This window comes from Harmonia axyridis, chromosome 7 (assembly GCF_914767665.1).
Source record: "Harmonia axyridis chromosome 7, icHarAxyr1.1, whole genome shotgun sequence".
NCBI classification, from domain to species: domain Eukaryota; kingdom Metazoa; phylum Arthropoda; class Insecta; order Coleoptera; family Coccinellidae; genus Harmonia; species Harmonia axyridis.
The window spans coordinates 5,833,119-5,853,506 of NC_059507.1; the positions used below are offsets into that span (position 1 = coordinate 5,833,119).

At 35.8% G+C, this 20,388-nt stretch overlaps 2 protein-coding genes across 2 annotated transcripts; one reads left to right on the forward strand and one right to left on the reverse strand.

Annotated features, from left to right (window-relative positions):
• Positions 1 to 5,069: 5,069 nt before the first annotated feature.
• Positions 5,070 to 13,141, forward strand: LOC123684056 (glycogen phosphorylase). The gene is made up of 6 exons (XM_045623160.1): positions 5,070 to 5,425; positions 7,424 to 7,662; positions 7,719 to 8,011; positions 9,386 to 10,016; positions 11,077 to 12,052; positions 12,777 to 13,141. Exons 1-6 carry the CDS (start codon positions 5,183 to 5,185, stop codon positions 12,930 to 12,932), a joined length of 2,538 nt encoding a protein of 845 aa, XP_045479116.1. The 5' UTR covers positions 5,070 to 5,182; the 3' UTR covers positions 12,933 to 13,141.
• A 1,093-nt stretch (positions 13,142 to 14,234) lies between these two features.
• LOC123684058 (uncharacterized histidine-rich protein DDB_G0274557-like) lies at positions 14,235 to 16,432 on the reverse strand. Its single transcript, XM_045623161.1, has 2 exons — positions 16,275 to 16,432; positions 14,235 to 15,247 (listed from the first exon to the last, which is right to left on the reverse strand). Exons 1-2 carry the CDS (start codon positions 16,369 to 16,371, stop codon positions 14,574 to 14,576), a joined length of 771 nt encoding a protein of 256 aa, XP_045479117.1. The 5' UTR covers positions 16,372 to 16,432; the 3' UTR covers positions 14,235 to 14,573.
• Positions 16,433 to 20,388: the final 3,956 nt, after the last annotated feature.

Consider the following 20,388-nt stretch of genomic DNA (forward strand, 5'->3'; position numbering starts at 1 on the left):
GGAATCCTTTTAAGCTTGCACCTAATTGGATTGTATTGTCATGGTGTAAATGTCCTATACCCAAGATTCCTTTTCATTCACACACAATAGTGGTAGGTAAGAAAATTTCTGGCATTTACACATTCGAAGAAAAGATAGAAAACTAGGTTGGTAGAAGCAGATGAGAGAATTGGCTTTTGCTATCTTCCAATTTTCAGGGTTGATGTTTGTTTGTAGTGTCAAAAATGAATTTCTATATGATCATGCATGGGAAGGTATAAGAGTTCAAAAAATTTAGCGTAATGATTTTCATAACAGTATGATAATTGATGATGAATAATTCATGTAAAATTTTTTTTAGTAAATGTTTACCTATAGGTAGGTAATTATTCATTCAGTTAAAGTTTTTATTTGATAAATTCATTTGAATTTCTATGAATTCATAGGAAACTGGGTCACTTCAATCGATATTTAGTTAATGTATTCTGTGTTATTTGAATTTCTTTTAATTTATATTGTCCGAAAAATAAATATGCATCAAAACTTATTTTTAAACCACCCAAAAAAAATTTGCTCTTCTGGGATATATTGCTCGAATTTGTGAAGGTTATTTATAGGAATTTAGAGTCGAATATTGGGGAATAAATAGTTATATTTCATTTACTATTATAAACAATACCAGTTATTTGGCCAATTTTCTTTCGTATTCCTGAAAATCTAGATGATATTTGTATTGATATAGAGGAGCAACATCCTGCAACTGAACAAAAAATGAGTCAGGAGACTTTTAGCGCTCGTCATTCATGCGCCCTTGGAGACCATATCAATGTATCTAGTTATATATGTGGCCTCCAGAAGAGCAATTGGAGCAAGATGATATAGCGTTCAAAAACTCCTGACTTCAGGTCAGTGCTTTCGTAGTTTTTTTTCGATATTCAGATTGAATTTTTTATGGTTTTGAAGACGCTGTTAACACTTATGTTTATACAAACCTCCAATAACGCTATATAATAATCGCTGATGATGGTCTGGCCCTTTAGGAGGTAATCAATGAATATTATACGAGAATACTGATGCCATAACCTTGCCAGCTGACTGTTTTCCTCGCTTTGGATTTGGTTCATCGTGTGCAGTCCACTCAGCTGACTGTCGATTGGAAGGGAGTGAAATGATGGAGACTTGTTTCATGCATTATCACATATCGACGTAAAAATTTAGGTTTATTGCACTTAAACAGCTTCAAACACTGCTCAGAATCATCAACACGTTGTTGTTTTTTATCGGTTGTGAGCTCGCGCGGCACCCATTTTGCACACAGCTTTCTCATGTACAAATATTCGTGAATGATATGATGTACACGTTCAGATGATATCTTCACAATGTCTGCTATCTCTATGAACTTCACTTTACGGTCATTCAAAATTATTTCGTGAACTTTTTTGATTTTTTCGTCGGTGACAGCCTTTTTTGGGCGACCGCTGCGTTCGCCATCTTCGGTGCTCATTGCACCACGTTTAAACTTAGCATAACAATCAATGACGGTTGATTTTCCTGGTGCAGACCCCGGAATCTCTTCATCAAGCCAAGATTTTGCTTCAACTGTATTCTTTCCCTTCTAAAAGCAAGATTTAATCAGCACACGAATTCTTTTTTCCATCTTTTTTCAAATAACAAAAGTAGCTACACTCACAAACTAATGGTCGGACTGCTGTCAAATTTTGACACGTATCGTTTGAAGGTTGGAACTAACTAAAAATCATATGGATTCAATACTAGCACCGCCATCTGTGCATCAGACCGGGGACTTTTCAATTGGCCTAATATCAGTAAAATCTATTCGAAGAAAAACTAGATGATATATTTCTTATTTGCCTTTGAATTTATTACGATTGTGTGCTGAAATCCCAGAAAACATTTAAGTGAGGTCGCGTATTTAAGAAGACCTTACTTAAATCACTTTACTTATTGGTTTAGAACGTTTAGATAGATATATCACCTCGTAGTTACCTACTTTGATTAATGTTGATGATAATGGGCATTTCAAAAACCTTGATAAAACGTTGTCAACGATACTTCAGGTACTATGGAGGCACTCCCTTTTATAGGTACATTCAAAGTCAATTTATGTTGAGATCTTAATATTTATTTCCGCATTTTTCAGGTTTTCATTTATGTATTTCTTCTGGAATGTCATCACATTGTTTGTTCGCTCATAAAGAAATAGTTGTATTTACTATGGTTAAGCGATCAGATATCATCGTGAGTTGCAAGAAATAATTATGTTTGTTACTGCACTAATCTATTTTTAAATATTTTTTCTCGAGTGGGATATTGCTTTAATTGTGTTACTGGAATGTAAAAGCATAATCTATCGTTATCGATGTATACTTGAGATGGAATCAACTATTGTTACACAATAACTAATGACATGATTAAAAATGTATTGTAACAGGTGCTAGTTTCATTTGAAAAAAAAAAAAGAGTTCTTGAATTAGTACGAAGCAATTTTAACCTAGACTAAATTCCTAAGTGGCAATTATTTTTCCGATACAGGATACTTATAAGTCAAAAAAAAGTCAGCAAAATCATTAATCAGACACATATTTTACCTTTTAGAATTGTGAAATTCTGAAAATTGTTGTCGTGGATAAGCTGACAATGATGAAATTGACAACATATCTTCTAGTTCGAATTAATTTTTTTTTATATTTTATTTTGTTATGCTTCCCTGATTGATTTTCTCTGAACTTCTGTCATATGCCGATCTTTCTGAATGATTTGAAAACATAAATAAAATCTGAATGGTTTTTATCTATATCCACTTTTCTATGACATGAACAATTTGATAATATCATGCTTTGAAGTCAGTGATTCGATGTTTACCTAATCAGTAATATCATGTGCTAATGGAATGTTTGAGGATGACACTTTCTTTCTTCACTATCCATCCTTGAATGTTATTTCTGGTGAATTTAAGCATTTTGGGAGAGGCCAGACAATTGAAATCTTATCATAATTATTACGAAAACATTTTTACAATGGCGTAGAAACTTTACTTACAAAATGGTTTGTAATTGAATGTAAAATAAATTCAGAAATCTGTCTTTGAATTCAGGGAAAAATAAATAAATTATTATATAGGGTTAGATCTATTCAGAGGGGCACTACAGGGATATCGAAAACCGTTAGAGATACAGTGTGGCTTAATTCACAAAAAAGTTGCGTTATTTAGGTATTAGTGTGTTGGTTTTAACAGATCCAAAATATCCCCAATGGTTCCCGAGATATCTCGAAAAAACTGGAAATCAAGATTTTCTTTTTTTATGTATAACTCATTTGTTTCTGGAGATAACTTCACGAAATTCGGTTTATAGTCATCATTCAATATAGAGATTCCAATGGTGCCGTCAGATATTTTTCTGTTCTCCATTGTTTCAGAGACGCGATAGTCAATTTTTTTTTATGGACTCCATATTGGTTCTCCTTATGAGGTGATAAAGAAAAAAATTACGAACTCAACAATGTATCACACTTCACAAAAATATCGAGTCTACGTACGCAAATTTGAAGAGTTGTTATGTGAAATCATCACTTGACTATCGCGTCTCTGAAACAATGGAAAACAGAATAAAACTTAAGATACCTTTAGTATCTCAATATTGGATAATGGCTATAAACCAAATTTCGTGAAGTTATCTTGAAAAACAAATGGGTTGTACAGAAAAAAAAGGAAATTCTCGATTTTCATTTTTTTTGAGATATATCGGAAACCAATGGAGATATTTCAGATCTGTTCACACCAACACACTCTTCCCTAAATAACGCAATTTTTTTGTAATTTAAGCCACCCTGTCTTTCTAACGGTTATCGATATCCCTGAAGTGGCCCCTCTAAATAAAGGGTGTTTTTTTTAGAGCTAACTTTAAATTGCAATAAAACAACGATGGATGATTATTCGATTGACATGAATTTTATTTATCCGCAAGATAATCTTGTGGCATTACATTTTAAATATGATTTCTGCCATATGACCGCCACGGCTGCATCGGATGTAGTCCAATCTGGACGTCCAATTTGCGATGACTTTTTCCAACATTTGTGGCCGTATATCGGCAATAACACGGCGAATGTTGTCTTCCAAATGGTCAAGGGTTTGTGGCTTATCCGCATAGACCAATGACTTTACATAGCCCCACAGAAAGTAGTCTAGCGGTGTTAAATCACAAGATCTTGGAGGCCAATTCACAGGTCCAAAACGTGGAATTAGGCGGTCACCAATCGTGTCTTTCAATAAATCGATTGTGGCACGAGCTGTGTGACATGTTGCGCCGTCTTGTTGGAACCACAGGTCCTAGACATCATGGTTGTTCAATTCAGGAATGAAAAAGTTAGTAATCATGGCTCTATACCGATCACCATTGACTGTAACGTTCTGGCCATCATCGTTTTTGAAGAAGTACGGACCAATGATTCCACCAGCCCATAAAGCGCACCAAACAGTCAGTTTTTCTGGATGTAATGGTGTTTCAACATACACTTGAGCATTAGCTTCACTCCAAATGCGGCAGTTCTGTTTGTTGACGAGCCATTCAACCAGAAGTGCGCTTCATCGCTAAACAAAATAAAATGGACGTAGTGCGTGATACGTATTCCGCACAGAACCATTATTTTCGAAATAAAATTGCACTATTTGCAAGCATTGTTCAGGCGTGAGTCTATATGAGATGAATTGCCAAACCAAAATGAGAATAAATCACTTGACAGCTGTTAAATCGGTCGCCATCTTGAACAGTAATGCCAACTTAAAGTTATATACCTCGAAAAAATACACCCGTTAGTTCTAACCCTGTATATTTGATTTTAATTTTAGCCTTTTGGGCTAGGACTAGGTATATAAGAATGATATCATCAAGATGGAAATTCGTATTGCAAACATTTGCTTGAATAACTAAAAAAACTGTTATAAAGAATGAAGCATTGAAACTGTCGTCCACTTGTATGTTACGGCTATGGTATTAACACTTGACGTTCAACCACATAAGCAAGGCATGCGTACCGCTTTATAAATTCAAGATTTTGAGAAGGTGACCTCTAATGTAACAATTTGGTATTTTCAGACTACACACAACACAGTACATTCTGTGTATTGTGTATGGTCGGTTCTTAAATCTGTGATATATTCGAAGTGTTGATTTAAAAAAAAATGTCCAAACCTCAGAGCGATTTCGAGAAAAGAAAGCAGATCAGTGTACGTGGTATCGCCGAAGTAGAAGATGTGACTGCTATTAAAAAAACATTCAATAGGCATTTGCACTATACTCTGGTTAAGGACAGAAATGTTGCAACCCCTAGGGATTATTATTTTGCCCTTGCTCATACAGTCAGGGATCATCTAGTTTCAAGATGGATAAGGACCCAACAATACTACTACGAAAAAGACCCAAAGGTAGGAGCTGTCACTATTTTTATCGCTCTTATCAGTATATTTATTTTCTTTTCTGTTATGTAGGTATTAGGACATATTTTAATCCTTGCTACACGAATTATGAATATTTTCTCCTAGAAAATAATACTGTAGCTTATGCGATAACTTGCTATCAAAAATATTCATTTTCAGATTTTGTTGAATATACAGGTGGTTCTAAAATAACGTCAGATAATTTCAAGGCGCTACTCTTGATAGTCTTGATAGGAAAAAACTTCTTATGAATGTAGCTCCGCAAATGCATCCTTACTAAAATACAGGGTGTTGAAGTTAAAAATAAAAGTTTATTCTTTATATCTTGGAAACCACAAAAGATATCGAAATGACCTTTGTAGCATTGTTATTACTTTTCAAACTCTACAAACTAGTGTCGAATTTGTTCCAAAAATATTCAGGGACGGAGAATGCGGGGGTTATTTATCCGTAATGTTGAAGGAAATTCCAAAATGAATAAAGATAATCTTTTCGATGAATAATTTCCTGAAAAAGTACTAATTTCAGTTCTGAAACTAAGACTTTCAAACCAAAACGAAAAAATGGTTACAGCCTGTATTTTGGCAAGGAAGCGTTTGCGGACTTAAGTTCATGGACCTTTTTTCTTAAAATAGTGTCAGCAATAACACTTTTTCAATGTCACAGTTTATGTTTGTCTTACCGACTTTTTTCTGAATTTTTTAACATATACTATTGATTTTCAATGCAATAATCATTCAAAATTTTATTTGACGGTCAAATAAGTCACTCTGATAGAAACAGAACAATATATCTCCATCCAGTGGCGTACTTAGTTTTGTGAAGAGTTGAAAAGATTTAGAAGAATTCAGATGCAATTCAAATTTTTTCAGTCAGTGTATAAAAAATTTATACACAATTTAAATTTTTTCAGTCAGTGTATGAAAAATTTAAATTCAAATTTAATATGAATAAATATAGAGTCTTATTTAATTCTTGAGCGAATATCTAAAACTTAATGAAATAAATAGAATTTGAAAATCAATCAAATAATAATAACAATTACTGTAAAATCTACCAAACTAGGGAAAAACAAGATTTTTGTCATATTAACACTCTATATGGAGAAGATTGCAAATAAAAGGTACTTATCAAGCTATTGCTTTGCTTTCACAATATTTTTCACCATTGAAAACAGTTTTTTTTATACACGTAACTGGTTTTTAACCATTTTTCAAACAACAACAAATGTAGCTGCACTTAACCTCCAAAATCTAGATCCAGACTTAATTCTATGTTATGAAATTTTGAAACGTATCTTTTGAAGCTTTGTACTAACGAGAAAAAAAAGAAGTATGGTACTGGCGGTGCCATTTTTTTTGAAATATAAAAGTCTCGATTTCAAAAATCTATTATCGAAGATCAGAAATGAGATAAAAATGGAAATAGTGGGAGAAATCAGAATTGTTATGCATCTTGTCAATATATTATAATCTTGGCAGTAACAGACAGCTTATGTTTTGGCTTCTATCATTCCTTTTTTCGAGTCAACGCCAACTTCGAGCCTCTCGAATATAAACATCCTTCTTTATTGTGTTTTAATAATAGACATCACGATTCTTCCTGAATTTTCATCTATCGTTCAATTCAGTTGACAATATTCTCAGAAATTTAGAATTTCATAACTCCTAAACGATTGGAATTGGACCCATCTGCACAAAAAATCATTTATAAACGGAATGAAACGTCATCACACCTTTCAAATATTCAAATGTTATGATTTTATGCTGCTTAGATCGAAAGTAATAATCTTTGGTTCATTATAATTAATAGCTTGTGCTCTTACCAAACAATGACCTTTTTACTAAAGTACTCATCCATGTAATCTTTATATATGTTTAAAGAAGTTTCGACAACGATATTTCCATCTTCAGAAACACTTAATAACTTTCTATTTAGAAAAATGAAGACATCCTCTCGTATTATTCAAACAACTTCAAATTTCAGAGGGTCTACTACTTATCCCTAGAATTCTACATGGGAAGATCCCTGTCCAACACCATGATCAATGTTGGCATTCAGTCTCCAGTGGATGAAGCCCTCTACCAACTTGGTTTGGACATTGAAGAACTGGAGGACATAGAAGAAGATGCTGGTCTTGGAAATGGCGGTCTTGGTCGACTGGCTGCATGTTTTCTCGATTCCATGGCAACGCTAGGCATGGCTGCCTACGGTTATGGCATAAGGTGAATTCAAGTGAATTTGTTTGACAGGTTACTGATACCTCTCTCTCTCTCTGCAGATACGAGTACGGTATCTTCAATCAGAAAATAGTGAATGGAGAACAAAAAGAAGAGCCAGACGACTGGTTACGATTTGGTAATCCATGGGAGAAAGCTCGTCCTGAATATATGATTCCTGTTAATTTCTTCGGGAACGTTATTGATTCACCAAAGGGGGGAAGACAATGGGTCAATACCCAAGTAGTGTTTGCTCTTCCATATGACAATCCAATTCCTGGCTACAAGAACAATGTGGTCAACACCCTCAGGTTGTGGAGCGCCAAGTCACCAGTCGACTTCAACCTGAAATTTTGTGAGTAGAAGTTTTGATGAATATCAAGTTGACAAACGTGGAATTTGATGTGTAATGATCTGGTCAAATTTAGCTTCTATTTGAAAAAACTCAAGAAACCTACAAGGTGGAAGATTATGAGCAATTGGACTCATTTAGACTTAAAAATCAAACCTGAAAAAGAATCATTCTGTAACATTTGCTGCCTCTACCTTGTAAAGGGTGTTTTTTTTTAGAGCTATTGAACTTTAAATTGCAATAAAACAACGATGGATTATTCGATTGACATGAATTTTTTTTATCCGCAAGATAATCTAGTGGCATTACATTTTAAATATGATTTCTGGTATATGACCGCCACGGCTGGCTCGGATGTAGTCCAATCTGAACGTCCAATTTTCGATGACTTTTTCCAACATTTGGGGCCGTATATCGGCAATAACACGGCGAATGTTGTCTTCCAAATAGTCCAGGGTTTGTGGCTTATCCGCATAGACCAATGACTTTACATAGCCCCACAGAAAGTAGTCTATGGGTGTTAAATCACAAGATCTTGGAGGTCAATTCACAGGTCCAAAACGTGAAATTAGGCGGTCACCAAACGTGTCTTTCAATAAATCGATTGTGGCAAGAGCTGTGTGACATGTTGCGCCGTCTTGTTGGAACCACAGCTCCTGAACATCATGGTTGTTCAATTCAGGAATGAAAAAGTTAGTAATCATGGCTGTATACCGATCACCATTGACTGTGACGTTCTGGCCATAATCGTTTTTGAAGAAGTACGGACCAATGATTCCACCAGCCCATAAAGCGCACCAAACAGTCAGTTTTTCTGGATGTAACGGTGTTTCGACATACACTTGAGGATTAGCTTCACTCCAAATGCGGCAGTTTTGTTTGTTGACGTAGCCATTCAACCAGAAGTGCGCTTCATCGCTAAACAAAATTCGCTTATGAAAATCGGGAACAACGGCAATCTCAATTTGGGCCTATTTGCACTATTTGCAAGCGTTGTTCAGGCGTGAGTCTATTCATAATAAATTGCCAAACCAAACTGAGAAAAAATCACTTGACAGCTGTTAAATCGGTCGCCATCTTGAACAGTAATACCAACTTAAAGTTATATACCTCGAAAAAAAACACCGTTATAAGTCGAATTATCTTTCCAAAAAGGCGTTCAGCTAACATTTCAGTACAAGTTCACTCAGCATATTTAACTTTAAGCTCATACATCTTTAAGCTATAGAGTTCTTCAAGCATTTCGTCTCGATGCTTGTATTTTTCGAATTTTTAGCATCTAATGGTCTTAACAGATACAATTAGACTTGCTACTGACAAATTCGCAGACCAATTCATTCTGTAGGTACGGTTTTGAAACTTATATATTCTTTCCAGTCAATGACGGTGATTACATCCAAGCAGTCCTTGACCGAAACCTGGCGGAGAATATTTCCAGAGTATTATACCCCAACGATAACTTCTTCGAAGGCAAAGAACTACGTTTGAAACAAGAGTATTTCATGGTCGCAGCAACCCTGCAAGACATCATCCGCAGATACAAAGCTGCCAAATTTGGTTCGAGAGAGAGCGTCAGAACCAATTTTGAGTTCCTACCAGACAAGGTGGCCATACAGCTCAACGATACACACCCCTCTTTGGCTATCCCAGAACTGATGAGAATTCTTGTGGACATCGAGGGTCTTCCATGGGAAAAAGCTTGGGGTATCACAGTCCGTACCTGTGCCTACACCAACCACACCGTTCTACCGGAAGCTCTAGAAAGATGGCCGGTATCTATGCTGGAATCTATCCTGCCAAGACACCTTGAAATCATTTATCATATTAATTTCCTTCACATGAAAGATGTCGAGAAAAAATGGCCTGGAGACTGGGATAAAATGAGAGAAATGTCTTTGATAGAAGAAGACGGAGAGAAGAGAGTTAACATGGCTCATTTGTCTATTGTTGGGTCCCATGCTGTCAATGGAGTGGCCCAAATTCATTCGGATATCATCAAGAATGATTTGTGAGTAAAGTAGATTAATATTTTTAACCAAGAGAAGTTGTTTAACTTATTCATTGAATTGTTTTTGAATTGACGATGCCTTATTCATCATTTTGGTTGTCAGAATGTCTGCATTTTTCCAATTGTAAGTCTGGGTGGGACCTAAAATGAGGATCTCTAAAGCCCTGGAAAGTGAGTCCTTTATCTTACAAACCGACACACTAGCTGTCCATACGTGCGCTCAAGGATGTCCTAAAAGAAACCTCAAAGGGGCGCATATTTATATCACTACAGACAGCCAGGCTACACTGAGGTCCCTGGCATCACATAGCCTGGGGTCTCTGCTGACATGTAAGTGTCCTAAAACCATAAAGCTTGTCCAGAGGCAATAAAGTAACTCAACTATGGCTACCGGGGTTTTGTGTTATTGAAGAAAATCAAAAAGCCGATGACCTTGCGGAAAGAGCATCAAAATTAACACTTGATTGCCCTGAGACTTTCTGTGGGCTTGGAAAAGATCAATTTAAGACAGCGGTCCAATAATGGGAGTGGGATAATGAGTAACCCTCTGGAGGAACAGTCCTGGTTTTGCTCAGGCAAATCATATACCAGAAGCTCTTAAAGCTCCCTGGAGCTGAGATTTGGGTAATGGTGGAACGGAGGTAGAAACAACAGAACACATGGTGGCATATGGGAAAGTCAGTCTTGGATACTCACGAGGTAACTGCCAGCATCCTTGGGTAGAAGGAATAGGTAGGGTTAAGAATAAAAGATCCCTATGGTCTCTGAGAGGGAATGCACCTGCAGAACTGGCTCTTTGGATTAGAGAGATGCCTGCCAGAACAAATTTTTCTTAATCAACTGATAATAAAGCCTTTTTTAAGAATTTTCAAGCTTTGTGATGTATGAGTTAGCCAAATGAACCTCTAGCTCCTAGGCTAGAAGCTTCGAAGAGGTCTCATAGAGGCCTTGTAGAATCACGATAGAAAACATTAAATTATATGGCTATCGTCAGTTCTTAGAATTTTTTGCATTCATCATAATTTGAATGAACCTAAAGAATATTCTTCTTTCTTTACAGGTTTAGAAATTTCTACGAACTGACTCCAGAGAAATTCCAGAATAAAACTAATGGTATAACACCCAGAAGATGGTTACTGCTGTGCAACCCTGGTCTTAGTGATGTAATTTCCGAAAAAATAGGCGAGGATTGGATCATCCATTTGGACGAGTTGCAGAAATTAAAAAAGTTCGCCAAGGACTCCAATTTCCAACGCGCGATTGTGAAAGTCAAGCAAGAGAACAAGCTCAAGCTGGCTAAATACCTAGAGAGCGAGTACAAGGTGAAAATCAATCCAGCTTCGATGTTTGACATCCACGTTAAAAGAATCCATGAATACAAGAGGCAGTTGTTGAACTGCTTGCACATCATCACCCTTTACAACAGGATAAAAAAGAATCCTAAGGCTAAAATCACACCTAGGACGGTTATGGTTGGAGGTAAAGCAGCTCCTGGATACCACACTGCCAAGAAGATCATCAAACTTATTTTAGCTGTTGCTAAGGTTGTCAACAACGACCCTATTGTCGGGGACAAACTGAAAGTTATCTTCCTCGAAAACTACAGGGTAACTTTGGCAGAAAAAATCATTCCTGCGGCTGATCTTAGCGAGCAGATTTCTACAGCAGGTACCGAAGCATCGGGAACAGGAAACATGAAATTCCAGCTGAACGGAGCTTTGACGATCGGTACACTAGACGGCGCTAATGTCGAGATGGCTGAAGAGATGGGCATGGACAACATATTCATCTTCGGTATGAAAGTGGACGAGGTAGAGGAACTCAAGAAGAAAGGCTACAATGCCAACGATTATTATTCTTCGAATCCCGAGCTCAAACAGGTTGTGGATCAGATCAAAAATGGTTTCTTCAGTCCGGAAAATCCGAATGAATTCCAGGACTTGACTGATATATTGCTCAAATGGGATCGATTCTACCTATTGGCTGATTATGAGGCATATATCAAGAAACAGGAAGAAGTCAGTGAGGTTTATCAGGTAATAACATCATTTTTTTATTAGTTGTGTGACATCAGTTGAGGTGTGCAATGTTTTTGATTTTGAGTGAAGAGGTCAGATGGCGCTGGATGAAAATTATATTTCAGAGCTTCTATTCCCGCAGTTATTTGAAATAATGAATTAGTAAAAATTTTTGTTCTCTGACTTCAAATTTTTTACTCGCAATATTCATTTCAGACCCTCCTAAACTACTTTCATGTCTTTGGTTTGGTAAAACACCCCTTTATATTCTGATCAATATGGTAATAGTTATTTATAATACAAGTGCAGAAGGCATTGATATTCTTCCACGAGTTCAAAATTCAAAAACGAGCCACGAAGTGGCGAGTTTTGGAATGAACGAGTGGTAGAATGAGCCTTCTGTACGAGTATTATACATTATTTTCTCTAATTCATTGCATTTTCATAGAAATTAATGAAATATTTCCATAAATATATTTTAGTGATTTTTGCATTGAAAAATGTTGGTTGGCAGAACTGATTTCTTTAAGGCAAATTGATGAATTGACAGATAAAGCCGTGGCGGAAAGTTCGGAGTACCAACATAGAATAATAAAATATAACCATGAAAACTGTGCGTTTCTGATATATTCTCGCACGATTTTGTTCTACAAGATGTGGAAGAATGAACGGAATAACCACAGAATTAGAGAAAAAATATGTTTTAATTACTGAAAATAATTCGACTTTTTCCCCTTTTTAGAATCAATCCAAATGGGCAGAAATGGCAATCAACAATATTGCATCATCTGGTAAATTCTCAAGCGATAGGACCATCATAGAATACGGAAAAGACATCTGGGGTGTCCAACCCAGCTATGAAAAACTACCAGCTCCTCATGAACCACCAAAAGATTGAAAAACTTGTGATATTTACTTCATATAATTTTTTCAGTAATTTTTCGTTGAAGTATTGAATCAGATGTAGTATTTCTAAATTTTTAGAGAAACAATTTATATTATATAATATCTATGTTTCTTTCAGACAAATGTTTCTTCAACAACAATACTCTTTATGTGTTTGTTAGTGCCATAATATGTTAAATTATAAAGTATTTTTTATTATGAGTTCATTTTTTTTATTAACTGATTTTTGCGATTTCAGAACATATCTAACAACTTTGGCTTCGTGTATGTCTGTCAGTCTGTGTCCGCACATTCTTGCAATAGCCCTAATTTATAATGGGTGTTTTTTTTTAGAGGTATATAACTTTAAGTTGGCATTACTGTTCAAGATGGCGATCGATTCAACAGCTGTCAAGTGATTTATTCTCAGTTTGGTTTGGAAATTCATCATGAATAGACTCACGCCTGAACAACGCTTGCAAATAGTGCAATTTCATTTCGAAAATAATGGTTCTGTGCGGAATACGTATCGCGCACTACGTCCATCTTATTTTGTTTAGCGATGAAGCGCACTTCTGGTTGAATGGCTACGTCAACAAACAAAACTGCCGCATTTGGAGTGAAGCTAATCCTCAAGTGTATGTCGAAACACCGTTACATCCAGAAAAACTGACTGTTTGGTGCGCTTTATGGGCTGGTGGAATCATTGGTCCGTACTTCTTCCAAAACGATGATGGCCAGAACGTTACAGTCAATGGTGATCGGTATGGAGCCATGATTACTAACTTTAATTCCTGAATTGAACAACCATGATGCCCAGGAACTGTGGTTCCAACAAGACGGCGCAACATGTCACACAGCTCGTGCCACAATCGATTTAATGAAAGACACGTTTGGTGACCACCTAATTTCACGTTTTGGACCTGTGAATTGGCCTCCAAGATCTTGTGATTTAACACCGCTAGACTACTTTCTGTGGGGTTATGTAAAGTCATTGGTCTATGCGGATGAACCACAAACCCTTGACCATTTGGAAGACAACATTCGCCGTGTTATTGCCGATATACGGCCACAAATATTGGAAAAAGTAAGCGAAAATTGGACGTCCAGATTGGACTACATCCGAGCCAGCCGTGGCGGTCATATGCCAGAAATCATATTTAAAATGTAATGCCACAACAAGATTATCTTGCGGATAAATAAAATTCATGTCAATCGAATAATCCATCGTTGTTTTATTGCAATTTAAAGTTCTATAGCTCTAAAAAAAACACCCTTTACAATTACTTTGAGAATACAGAAAAAAACACTGTAATTCAATAGTTTCAAGTTTTTATTTTCGAGTCAGGTCATATTCTTTTCAATTTTAAATTACATTATTAAATTATTAATAAATAATTTATTTACAAATATTATAAGAATCACTTATACAGAAAGAGAAAACATCACATCCTATGATAAGACAACCAACTTCTGCAGAGGAATATGGCATTCTACCCAGTTACCCTTCAAAACAGCCTTTTGTTGTCATTAAATCAAAGACCTGATGGATTTTTCACTTTGTTTCCCTGTTGTAATATTTTATAATAACATCGGTTTCTTCGAATAGAGGTTTAGTTTAGCCTAATATCAAGTTCTGCTTCTATTAAACAAGTCAATGTTTTCGAAACCTTATATCTATTTGTGATGTTGAAGGTATCACACCACCTTCGTTATTTTGGTCCTCCTCTTCTGGATCCATCCAAACGTGATGATCGTCTTCTCCATTCCCGACATTTTCTTGTTTTCCCGGCAAATTGTTTTTCCGATCAACTGTTCCTTTTTCACCAACTACAGGTTTTTCATCATTATTCCAATCGAAATCACTGACAGGGTCGTTGTCATCACCATCATGCTCATGAAAAGGTGGATATATTGCAGGCTTACCCTTTTCAACTTTTTTTTCTTCAGGGGTTTCTTGTTTATGATCGGGTCTATCTTTGTTGAATCCATGAAAGTCTGGATTGCCGGTGTTATGGAAATTGGTATGATGAATATCAGGACCTACATGTGGCGTAGATGGTTGCAAGTCGAATCCATGTTTCTTTTCTTCAGGAAAGTTCTGGTTATACCCGTAAGATGGGTTTTCGTCTCCGTGATTTAAAAATTTATGTCCGAAATGTGAATTATGTAGATGATCCAGGGTCGATCCATGAAAATGATGAAAGTGCTTGTCTTCGCAATCTGGATGTCTAGGATGGTGGAGTCCAAAATGTCCTGCGATATGACCAATTATTTGTTTGACGAATGCAGCTCTTCTTCTTATGGTGTGCACATCCTTTATATCAACTGAAAAAAAATTAATAAGACGTTAACCATAGTCATTTTGAATTCATCATAGTTACCAATTGGAAGTTTAATCTTTTGAGATGAATGGAATATATTGAATATTTGATATTTTAGAAATGTATACTGGGAAAACCGAAATCGACTTAATCTTTCCAGGAATATACCAGATAATTGTAACAACAAGTGAAAAGTCAAATTTCCCATGAATAATAGATCATTTAACTAGTTAAACATTTCTGCCAAGATTGGTCAAAAAAATCGAACGCCTTTTTGATGTTGATGTTTATATAGATAGAAGTTTTGATGATACGATGATGATGATTCATTATTTCCTCCCTATAGCAGAATACACAATCCGTATGGAAAAAAAGCCTAGTGACAGTAGCAACTCTTGATAAATACATTGTTGATATGCACTCCTGCTATTGATTATTTTTAGTTACCTTATGTAAAATTGATAGTAGTTTTTTTCGATGTCAATTAAGTTGTTGAAATAAAATAATAGCGTTCAGTTCATCACTCTTTAAACTGGGTACTAATAAAATAACTACAGGTTATGGGCCCAGCACGCTTCCACTGCGTACTAATATAATAACTAAAGCAACTCTAGTATCTAATCTGAATAAGGGCTAGGTTTTTTTGCAGTAGAGAAAACTATGAAAGTAATATGCATGAAGTTTGAATTGAAAGTAACAATCAGGTGTTATATTTTTTAAGGCAAAAAACAAGGAATTGTATTAAAAAAAAATTCTCGGAAACTTGATGATATAACATATTATGTTCATGAAATTGAGAACCTATATTGTAGGTAATAGTTGTATTGAATTTAATATTTTTTTCACTACAAAAGTCAAGCCCGTATAGTTTTTAGTAATAAAATCATTAAATTTAATACCCGGTGCATCTCGTTAAATTTTTTTGATTTTTAGATATGATTATGCGATAAAAGAGAAAATAACAAATCGTGGAGCAAAACCAATACAGTTCGAGTATACAAAGTTAATAACTATAGAAAAAAATCACTAACCATTTTCCCTATTTTCGTTGTTATACACACTTCTCGAAGTCACTTCACCGATATAAACATAAATTATAAAAAATAAGACAATTTTGAACGAAAACATCTTCGAGCTTCGGATGTGGACTGAAACTGAATAAAATCAATGTCAGATCAGTGGTTTTATCAGCTGAGTATTCCTTGGAGGAAAATACAGATGTTAATGACTGCAAAACTACCGGTTTGGGAACGTCTGATTCATATATGAAATTGACACAATGGTATTTATTCATACAAGACACATTCATCTACCTCTGATCCTCTGAAGATATAAGAGTTTTTATGGAAATTTCGGCCACAATTCTGAGCAGTGTAAATGGCCTCTTTTAAAATTGGAAAAAACTTGGTTTATTGTGTCTTACAACCGCAGTAAGATCGCTTGGTTAGTCCAGGTCTAAATATAAGCAATACAAAAATTATTCTTGCATTATTCAATCAATTAGATAGAATTTCATCAAATCTTCAATGTTCCTGTAATATATTCATAACGAAGTACCTAAAAATTTTTCTGCCATTTTATTAATTTTGTTTAATGAATCTTCCAACTCTGAAAATCAACATTCAGTAAATTCGAAATACCATTCACATGCAGGTGCTTATTTTGCATATATTATAACATTTATACCTATTCAATCTAAGTGTTACGAAAATATTAGGTGATTTTTTTAAATATCCCTCTTGAATTTTCACGGTTCTGGTACACAATCAATATGAAACAGAATATTATCCAGAATCTCTTCACATATACGAACGCACACTAGTTTTGACAGGTCTTTTCAATGAAATGAGAAATCAGCGAATAAATTCGCCAGGTAGAACTCTACAAGAAATTAGATTTTTTTTTCGTTATTCTGCCTGAATTTTCTGTGATTCTGACTACGCTGCCCAAGTCCAAACAACATAGCTGAGATCTGTTGTCAGGGAAATATCGGGTATAAGATTCTCCTCGAAAATTCTGTTTTTGATAATGTGACAGCTTGAAATTTTGAATGAAGCTTCTTGAAATTCTTATTTCATATCTACATCTAAAATTTCAACATCGTCGGTTTCTTAGTCAAGTGAATATTGGAATTTTTTTTCGATATTTTTTGTTTGCATTTTCTTTCAGATCAAGATGAAATTTTTAATAGGGCTTGAAATTATAATTTTACATCTACATGCCACATGTTGTTTTGATTAAATTCGATCTGATTTGAGAACAATCGCTAAATAATTATTGCTTATTTTCGAAATTTCAATGGATCTTCTGTGTTAACTATGCTCTTTGCGGTAAAATGAATTAATTACATTTGATGAGTCAACAGTAGTTATTTTCACGTCAATTTCCATAACATACCTAATCAATCTACATCTAAGACGGAAGTCCTGTTGTTTTATTCAATTACCTATGATGGAATCCCAAGATACATTTCACGCTAATAATTAAAATGGTAATAGGTAGGTAATATTTTTTTTTTTGCTTATTCTGGAAACTAGGATAGGTCACGGTTTTATGTATGGAGTGAATTGAATTATTTACTGTTTTAACGAGGTAAACATATCCTAGAACTCCCAGTGGAACTATTTAAATTTTCCAAAAAAAATTCAATGAAGTGATCAGAATGCTTCATGAATAAAATCTATATTTATATTTCTCAAGAATTGAAAAATGAGTAAGACACTGACTAATGCATACCGTTCGTTCATTCATTCACCAATTGCACCCTTGGAGACCACAGAACTGTACTGTACATAATATATGAAGAGTTCTCCAATAAAAGGTTTCATTTATATATAAAATATTGCTTTTTGAAGGGAAAAAATACAGTTGAAGCAAAATCTTGGCCTGATGATGAGTTTCCGGGGTTTGCACTAGGAAAATAAACCATCATTGATTGGTATGCTAAGTTTAAACGTGGTGAAATTAGCACCGAAGACGGCGAACGCAGTGGACGTCCAAAAAAGGCTGTCACCGACGAAAAAATCAAAAAAGTTCACAAAATAATGTTGAATGACCGTAAAGTGAACTCGATCGAGATAGCAGACATTGTGAAGATATCATCTAAACGTGTACATCATACAGCGCGAGCTCACAATCGATCAAAAACAACAACGTGTTAATGATTCTGAGCAGTGTTTGAAGCTGTTTAAGTGCAATAAACCTGATAATGGATGAAACATGGCTCCATCATTTCACTCCGGAGTCCAATCGACAGTCAGCTGCGTGGACTGCAGACGATGAACCGAATCCAAAGTGAGGAAAAACACAACAGTCAGCTGGCAAGGTTATGACTTCAGTATTCTGGGATGCCCAAGGTATAATATTCATTGATTACCTCCAAAAGGACCAGACCATCAACAGCGATTATTATATAGTGTTATTGGTTAGTTTAAAGGATAAAATCGTTAAAAAACGGCCCCATTTGAATAAAATAAAGGTGCTGTTTCATCAATATAATACGCCGTGTCTCAAATCAATGAAAACCATAGCTAAATTGCATGAGTTGGGCTTCCAATTTCTTCTGCATTCACCGTATTCGCCAGATCTGGTCCCCAGCGACTTTTTCCTGTTCTCAGACCTTTAAAGAATGCTCGCTGGAAAGAAATTTAGCGCCAATGAAGAAGTAATCGCCGAAACTGGGGTCTATTTTGAAGCGAGAGACAAATCGTACTACAAAAATGGTATCGAAAAGTTGGAAGATCGCTATAATCGCTGTATCGCCCTCGAAGGCAACTATCTTGTTAATATAATCTTGTGGCATTACAATATGAATATGATTTCTGGCATTTGACCGCCACGGCTGGCTCGGATGTAGTCCAATCTGGACGTCCAATTTTCGATGACTTTTTCCAACATTTATGGCCGTATATCGGCAATAACACGGCGAATGTTATCTTCCAAATGGTCAAGCGGTGTTAAATCACAAGATCTTGGAGACCAATTCACAGGTCCAAAAAGTGAAATTAGGCGGTCACCAAACGTGTCTTTCAATAAATCGATTGTGGCATGTTGCGCCGTCTTGTTGGAACCACAGCTCCTGGACATCATGGTTGTTCAATTCAAAAATGAAAAAGTTAGTAATCATGGCTCTATACCGATCACCATTGACTGTAACGTTCTGGCCATCATCGTTTTTGAAGAAGTACGAACCAATGATTCCACCAGCCCATAAAGCGCACCAAACAGTCAGTTTTTCTGGATGTAACGGTGTTTCGACATACACTTGAGGATAAGCTTCACTCCAAATGCGGCAGTTTTGTTTGTTGACGTAGCCATTCAACCAGAAGTGCGCTTCATCGCTAATGGACGTAGTGCACGATACGTATTCCGCACAGAACCATTATTTTCGAAATATAATTGCACTATTTGCAAGCGTTGTTCAGGCGTGAATCTATTCAAGATGAATTGCCAAACCAAACTGAGAATAAATCACTTGACAGCTGTTAAATCGGTCGCCATCTTGAACAGTAATGCCAACGTAAAGTTATATACCTCGAAAAAAAACACCCGTTACAGTCGAATTTTGCCATAAAAATGTGTTTTACTATGGTAGACCGGGGACTTTCCGATTGGCCTGTTATTTATATGCAGAATCTTCTCTCTCTTCTAAAGTTTGCCACCCTTTTTTACCGACACCCTGTGTAATTTCTATTCGACCTAGATGAGCTCTCAAAATTCAGAAATGATTCTCCAATCTCCTTCTCTCCAGCAACCCACATCGAAGACGTCTATTCGGAGATTAAATGAATAATGAATGAATGGGAAAAACTATCAAAATACGTCGAGACATGTCAGGGTGTTTTTCCAATTTTGGGAAGTCCCGTCAGACAGGATGCATGGAAATTGGAACGTGCTATGTCGCCCCTGGCTCCAGACAGTCGCGTTATCCCTGCCTGGAGTTTTCGACTGGACTACATCCCCCCAATATCCCGATAGAAGCTATTTTTATCCCGAGTGGTCTTACCTGATATCTATTGTATCTGCACTGTTCCTTTTTCTTTCAGGTTAACGTGAAATTGATTAATACTTCACCTCCTATTTTCAGTTCTTGCTCGTTTTGTTGGAGGTGAAGTGTTTTCCATTATGATTTTCTGGATGCTGTTA

What these genes read in the sequence shown, in the direction of transcription:
- LOC123684056 (XM_045623160.1), top strand. Translation starts at nt 5,183, where the DNA reads ATGTCCAAACCTCAGAGCGATTTCGAGAAAAGAAAGCAGATCAGTGTA. An exon ending in ACTACGAAAAAGACCCAAAG is followed by an intron (nt 5,426 to 7,423) that starts GTAGGAGCTGTC and finishes TTCAAATTTCAG; the next exon opens with AGGGTCTACTACTTATCCCT. An exon ending in AAGTCAGTGAGGTTTATCAG is followed by an intron (nt 12,053 to 12,776) that starts GTAATAACATCA and finishes TCCCCTTTTTAG; the next exon opens with AATCAATCCAAATGGGCAGA.
- LOC123684058 (XM_045623161.1), bottom strand. Translation starts at nt 16,371, where the DNA reads ATGTTTTCGTTCAAAATTGTCTTATTTTTTATAATTTATGTTTATATC. An exon ending in CAACGAAAATAGGGAAAATG is followed by an intron (nt 15,248 to 16,274) that starts GTTAGTGATTTT and finishes ATTTTTTTTCAG; the next exon opens with TTGATATAAAGGATGTGCAC.